The sequence below is a fragment of the Kogia breviceps genome, chromosome 3, assembly GCF_026419965.1.
Source record: "Kogia breviceps isolate mKogBre1 chromosome 3, mKogBre1 haplotype 1, whole genome shotgun sequence".
NCBI lineage: Eukaryota > Metazoa > Chordata > Mammalia > Artiodactyla > Physeteridae > Kogia > Kogia breviceps.
Genome location: NC_081312.1, coordinates 12,560,079 through 12,570,594, shown reverse-complemented (window position 1 = coordinate 12,570,594; position 10,516 = coordinate 12,560,079). Strand labels below are relative to the sequence as shown.

Sequence of the window (10,516 nt, the reverse complement as noted above, 5' to 3'; positions counted from 1 at the left end):
CTCAGCTTCCATAAACATAAGCCAATTCCTCATAATTAAAAGAAAACTTGTATCTCCCTCCCTACCTATCTTCTATTGGTGCCATTTCTCTGGAAACCCTAATACAGTTGACCCTTGAACAACACAGGTCTGAACTGCACAGGTCCACTTACGTGCAGATTTTTTTCAGTGAGTACATTCTCCAGTACCACATAATGCAAGGTTAGTCGAATCTGTGAATTCAGAACCACAGGGGGCCAAATGTAAAGTTATACTCAAGTTTCAACGGCGTGGGGGGTGGTACCCCTAAGCCCCATGTTTTTCGAGGGTCATCTGTGAACATTCTCACAGCTACTGTAGATATAGACGTTTTATCTGGAACTTCCTTCAATACACCCTATCAAACAACAAAAGTAAACATACAGCTTTGAAATATCCATTACTGCCATAACATAAAGAGTTGAAATTTATTGCAAATTTCTGAAATCCTTCATACAGAAACAATTATTTGACTGAACAAACAGTGGAAATTTTTGTTGGGAAATATAGTTTCTGTACATTAGTATCAGAGAAATTCACATAACTGTATTCAAACAGAAGATCAGTTTAGGTTATTTTCAGACCACAATTATGTAACTTACGTCAAAATCCCACCGGTTTCCTCTGAACAGTCTGATAAGAGCTTACCTGATATACTTCAGTGGCAAGTTCTCTAGTTCTGCTAAAAAATCATACAAAACCAAACAAAAGCCAAACAGAGATGTTAAGTTTTGATATGGACTGCAGCTATTTAATTGTATGAATCTGAAGACTTATAAATAAATACACTGTTAGGGATTAGCACTGTGCAAACTATCAGCTATCACTGTGAATTCTCCATGGCTTTCTCTGGTTACCAAGTATCATTTTGGTTCTCTCTCATTGTTATAAGTGGGTAAAGGTCAAGAAATGCCAAGTAAGTACAAAGAGAAGTGATTTTTTTGCATAGTATCTCATTTTTTATTACCAGTTTCTAATGTTTTTCTCATGAGTAGCTATTAAGGAAACAATAAGAATATCACCTGTATTCAATACCTCTTCATCTGAAAAAGGCTTAAGTAAATACTAATTAAAATATCTGGGATCTTAGTTGTCAACACTTCTCTAACTGAAGTCTTTTAAATAAAAAGGTTTTCTTTTAATTTTTTTATTTACCTAGGATTCTAAGGCATACAAGAAACCAAGAAGTCATACCTTTCCTTCAAATTATACATTACACACATATTGTAAACTTATTGAAAATTAAATAATTAGAAATTGCATTAAATACATGACTACTTATAATAAATTTAGGAATTGAAAGCGTTACTAGAACACAAAAATACTGCTCTAATAAAATTCTAGATTTTTTAAAACAATAAATTCTGTTACTTATCTAAAAGCCAGTACACTTCCTTCTTTGGTAGCTATTAAAATGGTTGTGTTTGCAGAGGATTTGTAGGGCAGTGAAACTACTCTGTATGATATGAGTGGTGGATACAGGTCATTTATGTATTTGTCAAAACTCACAGAATGTACAACATAAAAAGTGAACCCTAATACAAACTATGGACTTTGTGTGACGATGCATCAATGAAGGGTCAGTGATTTTAACAAATGTACTACTATGGTGCAAGGTGTTGATAGTGGGAGAGACTGTATAAACGCGCGGGTAGATGGTATGTGGGAACTCTCTGTACCTTCCTCTCAATTTTGCTGTGAACCTAAAACTGCTCTAAAAAACAAAGTCTATTTTTTAAAAATCTTTTAAAATAGTTGCCATTTGTCTCAAAGATTCAAAATACCACCACAAAAGGTGATTTTTCTCTTGAAAGTCCATGTGAGTACTAATATGCCATTTTTCACAAATCTAAAAAAAAAAAAATTATTTCAAAATGCAGTGTCAGAGAGTACCTGTCAACATCCCCGGTATACCATAAACTCTAGGCACCAGAAGCAAAGGGCATGTAAAGTATGTACATTTTGTAGCTTGAGGAGGTGGCACCTAGGAAAAGGGGAATTAGTGTTTATTTGGGAAAATCTTAATGAGATACACAGAACAAGAAACGAAAAAGGCATGCTTAAATTACAGCAAAGTATACTTGTGGCCTAAAATATCACTATCTATCTCTTGGCATGTGTGGTACAAGGTAAGAGAAAAAGAAAAATGGAAGATGAAGCACTTAGTTTTACCCATTAGCAAAAATAAAGTCACTACTTTCCAAGATCAGCGATGGTGTTATTGGTTTCTCTAAACAACTGTGCTTTTTGGTCATAGCTTGTCTGACCAACTAAACTGAAATTATCCCTACATACTGAGTTGTAATGAGTACCCGAGAGAAACTACAACAGAAAATATTTATTTGCTACATAATGTTATCATGTATGGCCAGTTTTAAAATACAGGAACATATTTTAATGTTGTGGATTATAGAACAAGCAATTTAGATTTAAAAAACTAAAAACAAGGAAGTGATTATTATAAAATATTAAATTTGCTATTTAAGCTCATTTAATTCTGCTAATTAGGATGGGCCATATGGATGATAACCTTATTTCAACTCCAATTAAAACAAAGAGGATGTGAAGGAGGAAACATAGCAAAATGTGTGTACACTGCGTTTCCAATTAAACTTCAACCTTCTGGTATTTTTATTCTTGCCAAAATGTAGTTTTCTATATCTGAAGTTTCTTAGAGAAAAATAGTTTACTAAGTGGCAATGTGATGACTTAAGGGTAAGTAATGATAAACACAGGCCACAAACTTTCCCCAAATGAGAAGAGTTGAAGTGGTTCAATTCATTTTTGCTTTCTGAGGGAAAATATGTAACGAGGGGTTAAACAGTAGAGTTAAGAGCTAATCAATCTTGACAAGCACTGAAATAGTGGTAAAGTCTAGTACTAACAGAGACTTGATATAGTGGATTTTGAATTTCTACGTAAAACTTTAAAAAGCCTATAAACATAATATAGCAGCAACTATCTATGATTTATATTCCCATTGACTTTATAATTTATTTAGTTGCCCCAGTAATACTATCCATTTATTTTATTGTCTATTTTGGCCAGTTTTAAAGCATTTCCTTTACTTTGGATATCTGGTAAAATTCATCCCATTTTTTACCAAGTTTGATTTTCTATCAGATCCATTATATACTATAATAATGGCCTCCATAAATAAATTGATAAATGTACTGATCTGTCTCTTCAAATTGGTAGCAAATTGAAATCGTAAGTCTTCTAAAAGAATGTCAAGTTTGTCACCAAATTAATGTGCAGGGTCTTCAAGATGGATTTAATTTGTGCCACTTGATAACAACCTTTTCTGGATTTGTAACTGTCTCTTTCCACTGGTTCGCTGCTTCAATGTTATTACTGTCTTCACTTATCCAAATCTGTAAAGGAACAGTACACTCATTTAACTCAACACAATAATGGTAACTGAATTCAAACCATTAATTACTCTTACTAATGAAAGACAGCTGGACGTTTGGTTTACATATTTTCAACTAAACACCTTTCCATTTTTCCAAAAGTTTGATTTCTCTCTTTGAAACTTGATGTTAAAACACTTAACCTACTTAGTCATTGAAGACTATTTTATATGACTCAATTCAATTTAAAAGTTCAATATGAGATATTACAAAATCACTTCCTCCAAAACAGTTATTAGTATTCTTTCTTTTTCAATAAATCTAGGAGCTCAACTTAAAATTGATCCCAACCACTCAAAAACATTTTTGTAAAGATTGAGACTAATCATGATTTAAATTGATTGGTAAGGAATGTGCATTTTAAGCACCTTTTACATTAAATAAAACTAAATTTAATTGAAATCTAATAGTCATTCTTCATAGCAAACTATTTCATTGAACCTATCACTTATGTAACTTTAGATAACAGATGTGAATGAACTTGGGAAAACTGTAAAGCATTTTGCAAATACAAGATATCACATTGTATGTTATGTATCACGGAGACAAGGTGAACAAGGAAACAAAACAACCTGAATCCTTAACTCAGCTACAGCACTAACAAATGCTGTTACTTTGGAGTTAACTTCTTTGCGACTCAGTTTCTAATTCTTTTAAATAAAAAAATTGGAGGAGGGCACTCCAAAAAGGTTTGGTTTTCAAACTTTTTTCTCTAAATTTCTTGGCCTGAAGAACTTTTCCTTCAAATAAAATCTTACAAAATACCCCAACACATGAAACAGATAACATAAGAGTGCTTTGACGGATAGAGGAGTGGGAGACCTTGATTCCACATGTGCCTGCCCCACCATGGTGGCTCCTGAGGCTACCAGAGGAGCCAGAGGGAACAGATGGCTAACAGGAACCTCCCAGAATTATTATTCTTAACTAAAATCTCAACTGAGAAAGTGGAACCACCAAAAAAGTTATCCTGAAAATCATTTGTCAGGTAAATCTATTCCATTCATACATGGTAGTTGAGGCTTGACAATATGCAAAAACTTTAACTGAATTCATTTTATAGGCCTCACGACTTTGAAAAGTATGCTAGTTATACTAGGTCTCGAGTTCAAACTCTTTTCCAAGTACAAACAGATGAAGAACAACAAAACTATAGTATTTTTGACAAATATTTTAGGTGAAATATATGAAGTGAATCAGAGTTAGTATCAATCTTTGAAAAGTCACATATAATTTAAAGATTTCAGGTAGACTGCTAATAACATCTTGTTGTCAAGTAGAAGCCTTTAAACTAATAATACAGATTTTGGAATTTAAATGTGAGTCAAACAATTGTAATTAAGATAAAAGATACTGGACAGCTACCAGTAACTCATTTAGAGTAAAGAAAGAACTACAAAAGGAAACAAGTTCCTGTAGGACTGGCAAGTAAGCAAGTGTTATGTTGTCTTATACAAATTACTATGAATTTTTCAACAGATTAATCCAGATGACCATACTGACTAAATAATATCACAACCACTGTTAAAATCAATGTTTTTTAGGAATTCAAATCTAACACAATTCAGCTAATAGCATACAGAGTTAAACATTAAATTGAACATGACACAGAATAAAGTAAGTTGGATACCTTAAGTAAGCCTTAAGAAATATGATTGAAATACTTAGTGTTCCCTCCTTCAGAAGTAACGAGTCAGGAGTACTGAAAAACTGATCTTCCTTACTGATTTTAAAGTTGAAAAGCTCAGGAGAAAACTTATTTTAAGATAAGAAGCCTGACTGCTCAGAAATTCCAACTATTTTTATATTAAAGCAGAAAGTCTGACAAGATTTGATTTTTGTGGCGACACTGAATTTTAATTTATGATGAACAATTTTACTCAATTCAACCTCAATATTATCCTGTATTCCCTTTGTTAACCAACTATTTAAATGCATAGAAAAGTGCAAGGAAAGAACATGAGATAAAAACTTCCTACTAACCTGCCCCACAAAGTGTCTTCTTCCTACAGAGCTTCGACTGTAAAGCTTAATGAGAAAAATAATTTCTTTTTCATTTTGTATAAGTGGAAAAATCATAGTCTCTCCCCACTTTACTCTTCCATTGGAGGCCTTCAATAAGCGTGTCTTCTTCTTATAAATCAACTCTCCCGAGCTAAACATTGCCACCTTCACAAAAAAACCTAAAGAATAAGAAATTTTGTTAAATAAAAAATTTTAAATGTCATATAAAGAAATATATCCATATATTGTCATAAAAATATCAATAAGCTACTTTTAAAGATCTGATGAGCTACTGCCATAACAAAATATCTCTAGTAAATGTTGTAATTATTATCATAATTTATAAGTAACTACTCTAACCTTAAATGAATTTAATCTTCCTCTAACCTGGATGCCCTTAAAGACTGGAACTGCAGACATAAATAACAATCAGCAGCAAAGGAGTACACATTGAAAAGGATTATATAAAAGAGAGGTGCCGGGATTCCCTAGTGGCGCAGCGGTTGGGAGTCCACCTGCCGATGCAGGGGAAGTGGGTTCGTGCTCCGGTCCGAGGGGATCCCACATGCCGCGGAGCGGCTGGGCCCGTGAGCCATGGCCACTGTGCCTGCGTGTCCAGAGCCTGTACTCCGTGGTGGGGGAGGCCACAGCAGTGAGAGGCCTGCATACCGCAAAAAAAAAAGAGAGGTGCCAACTCTTTGGAGAGTTGGAGGAATTTATTGCACAAATTTATATAGGTAAAATTCTTTGCTTGAGACTCCAGAAGTTAAACATATGCCCACTAGAGAAAACCTATTCTTTAAATAAATTTGAGATGTAGAGCTTCCAGTAATGGTAGAATAGCTTTTACAGACTAACCTCTCATAGATGACAATTATAAACTCTGGGGAAAGTATTAAAAACAACTGTTCAAGATGCTAAACATTGACCAAAAGCATAAAGAAACTAGAGGAGAGTCAACTCTTAAAAGATGAGAACTGCACTAAGTAAAATTCAGGCTTATACAGTTTTTCACCTAAGCCTGCTCCCCAGTCTGACATATGGTGCTTACAACTCGAGCAAAAAGTGCAGTCTGACTAATTTGAGAAGTGATGGTATAGAGCTGGGGGTGCCATACAGCAAGAAAGTAAAGAGAGAGTTTCCAGAAAGGAGGAAGCCACAAAGTAAGAACTGAGGCTGACCATTATTTATAAAATGGAGATCACTGGTAATCTTAATTAGCAGTTTTGATTAAAGGAAGATACCTGTTAATGTAATAAATTGCACTGTTTTGTCCTTGTTTCCTAGAATTAACCCTATATAGTCTTGGTAATTTAACTTATTCTTTTAATGCCAACTTGGACTTTACTTGCTTTTTATTTTATGATTTTTCCAGCTATCTACATAAGTGATGGTAGTCTATAGCTATTTTTTGTGTATGCTGTCCTTCCTGTTTTGATAGCAAGAATATGCTAACCTCATAAAGTTACTTTTTCCATCTTTTTTTCATGCTGTGGAACAGCTTATATAGAATAGGAATTATATGTTCCTTGAAAGTTTGGTAGGATCTGCCAGTAAAATCATGTTGGCCTCTGCTTTTATTAGAGGCAGTTCTTTAACTACTTTTACATGGTTATTGTTCTATTGATTCCTCCCTCTTCTGGAGTGAATTTCAACAGTTTTTTTCCTTAGATAATCATTTATTTTATATAGCTGTTCAAATGAATTGGCATAGTTATAATTGGTATTGTCTTCTGTATTTATTTATTTTTATAAATTTATTTATTTATTTACTTTTGGCTGTGTTGGGTCTTCATTGCTGTGCGTGGGCTTTCTCTAGATGCAGTGAGCGGGGGCTACTCTTCGTTGTGGTGTGTGGGCTTCTCATTGTGGTGGCTTCTCTTATTGCAGAGCATGTGCTCTAGGTGCGTGGGCTTCAGTAGTTGTGGCACACGGGCTCAGTAGTTGTGGCTTGCAGGCTCTAGAGCACGGGCTCAGTAGTTGTGGTGCACGAACTTAGCTGCTCCATGGCATGCGGGATCTTCCCGGACCAGGGCTCGAACCTGGGTCCCCTGCACTGGCAGGCGGATTCTTAACCACTGTGCCACCAGCGTAGCCCTCTTATTTATTTTTGAGTATCTTCTGAGATTCAAAGTTGAAATTATATCCTCTTCCTTGTCTATGTTTTCTTTATTTTTTGCTTGATCCAGCCTACTATAGGTTTGTCTATTTTAATATTCTTTTCAAAGAAAAATCTTTTGGTTTTATTGATTTTGTGTTTTTTTGTTGTCCCCATATTTATCAACTTCAACTTTAGCTTTAATTTCTACTTCTACTTTCCTTTGTGTTTGCTGTTGTTTTTCTAGCTTCTTGAACTGTGCTCCATTGTATTTATTTTCAGTCTTTGTAGTTACAGTGGACATCCATTGCTTCTACCTACCTCCTGATATTTTCTCTTCTTCTAGTAGGAAAGAGGAACACTCTTAGTCCTACTCTCAGCACTTTAGTAGGACTGACCTCAAACCTCTCACTCCAGCAGCAGCCATGTGAACCAGCCCTAGACAACCAAAATATCAGAATCCCTGGCTGTGCTCAAAGGCACAGGCAATAAAGTATTTTGAGGTTTGTGTCTGATATTTTCAGTTTTTTAAAAAATTTAAGTTTCTAGTTAGCAGAGTATCCAAAAAGGGGAAAGACCTACAGAGAGGATAAATTATCCAGGCTGGTGAAATATAGCTGACAGTCTTCTGGACACTCAACCTATATTAACTAATGAGTTAAATAAAGAATAATATCAAATGCGAGAAGGTCACAATTGGGTAAGAATCAAGAGACCAGTGGATTAAGGTAGACACAGTGGCTAGTAATTTGAAATCCAATAAAGTAATTTTAAGTTAAAAGGTAAGTATGTAAGTTAACTAACAAAAGTAACTAAGATTTTAATCTTCACTCTAAGAAACGCAGGAAAAAACTACCTTTTACAAATATTTTCTGAAGATTCCACTTTGAACCACTTTGACATACTTACTCAAAGTCAGGGGTGTTGATGAGCTTGGAAGGTATTGAGCCTCAAGGATTTGTAACTGAATTCTGCTATTTACCGCTTGAAAACAAGTCCCCAGTTCAAGTTCTGCATGGCAAACCTGCATATTAAAAGCATGTCATTTGCTAGTCAAGAATAAAGTTTTGGCATATTTTAAAAATTCAATAATAAAGCGCTAAGGTTAGAAATTTTGAAAGCACTGCTTTTTACTGACACACAAAGCTAAGTGTTATAAGAGAAGGTTAAGATAAATGTCATGGATTCTGTCAATATGAGGTACTTACTGACTTTCATAAATTCTGATAATAAGTTACACATACATACTGATCCTTCAAAATCAGGGAGACCAAAAGACAATCCAAATTAAAAAAAAAAAAAAAAATTAGGGCTTCCCTGGTGGTACAGTGGTTAAGAAAGAATCCACCTGCCAATGCAGGGGACACGGGTTTGAGCCCTGGTCCAGGAAGACCCCACATGCCGCGGAGCAACTAAGCCCGTGCACCACAACTACTGAGCCTGCATTCTAGAGCCCTCGTGCCACAACTACTGAAGCCCGTGTGCCTAGAGCGCATGCTGTGCAGCAAGAGAAGCCACCGCAATGAGAAGCCCATGCACCGCAACAAAGAGTAGCCCCAGCTCACCGCAACTAGAGAAAGCCCACGTGCAGCAACAAAGACCCAACAGAGCCAAAAATAAATAAATTTATAAAAAAAAATTAAATTCCTAAACAGCTTTACTAGAGAAAATGTCAGTGAAATAAACACCAAGAGAGCATATTTTCAAAAGACTTAAATGTAGTCATTTGAATTATTTTTTCAGAATGTATGAAATGTGATAAAAATATTATATATGAAACGTATCATTATTTCTTCATTTGTAGAAATCAGAGGTAGTGTTACCAAAATCAGAAGACAAAGGATTACTACAATGAACAGATTTGTGGATTAAGAGCTGAATTACTATGCTAAATGAAAGCAAGCCAAAGATGAAAGTTGGCAAGAAGGAAGGTAGCGAAAGTGATGAGGCAGTAAATAATAAGGAAAACGTCAAAGAAAACAATATAATGAGGGAGATTTAGCAAGGGGTAAAGCTAAAATGTGCTCTTCGGTATTGCTAAGAACAGAAGAAAGTAATTTGTCTTACACAAGCCAACCTATTTACATGGATTCCAGCGTTCTCGGAGTGAAAAATAAAAGAGAAACATAAAGTCGGCCAAATACAAAAACATTATTGTTCACATGATGAAAAGAGTAAGTGTGGGATTAAAGAAAGAACATAATGTTAACAGATCTCACTAGGGCGCAGCACAGACTGACACAAAAGTCTTTGCTAGTATTGATTCCAACAAAGCTATAAAACAGCTGACTGATACTTCATCGAGTGGTTTATATTTGATAATCACGCAGTATTCCCCAGTAACTGACGCATGGATCATAAAAAGAACCTTTTTATGTACATGCCATTGACTGAATCTTGGATATTTTCTTAATACTATATTTTGTAATGGTCAAAATGGCCAAAATTGGTCATGCCATTAAGATATGAAAAGATACAAAGTGAAAAGTTAATCACTTAAAAGTATAAAATCAGGGCTTCCCTGGTGGTGCAGTGGTTGAGAGTCCGCCTGCCAATGCAGGGGACACGGGTTCGTGCCCCGGTCCAGGAAGATCCCACATGCCACGGAGTGGCTGGGCCCGTGAGCCATGGCCGCTGAGCCTGCGCGTCCGGAGCCTGTGCTCCTCAACGGGAGAGGCCACAACAGTGAGAGGCCCGCGTACCGCAAAAAAAAAAAAAAAAAAAGTATAAAATCAACTGTTGAGGTTACGGTCCCTCTTGAAAAATCTAAAATGATGATAAAAATTGTCTATTTTAGCAATAAATGCTGAATTCTAATAAATAAGCGAATGTACTGCTTTTGCTTTTAATCAGAATAAGGATGGATTAATAAATCTTTTTACATGAACTAATTTGGTATCCATATATAACACCTTTGCTGATTGAAAAAACAAATGTTGCAGTCCTTGGCATTTAAAAAAATACATTTAAAAAATACAGTTAT

At 35.2% G+C, this 10,516-nt stretch overlaps 1 protein-coding gene across 9 annotated transcripts in view; it reads right to left on the bottom strand.

The window, feature by feature from the left end:
* Positions 1-432: 432 nt before the first annotated feature.
* The window catches only part of TC2N (tandem C2 domains, nuclear), a 46,929-nt gene continuing 36,845 nt past the window's right edge, over positions 433-10,516 (bottom strand). For all 9 annotated transcript variants that reach the window (XM_067027882.1, XM_059056078.2, XM_067027881.1 and 6 more), the window contains 3 exons: positions 8,443-8,557; positions 5,415-5,614; positions 433-3,392 (listed from right to left, as the gene is read on the bottom strand). In XM_067027882.1, coding sequence (XP_066883983.1) covers positions 3,282-3,392; positions 5,415-5,614; positions 8,443-8,557 — 426 coding nt within the window. In that variant the 3' untranslated portion in view covers positions 433-3,281. The remainder of the gene's footprint in view (positions 3,393-5,414; positions 5,615-8,442; positions 8,558-10,516) is intronic.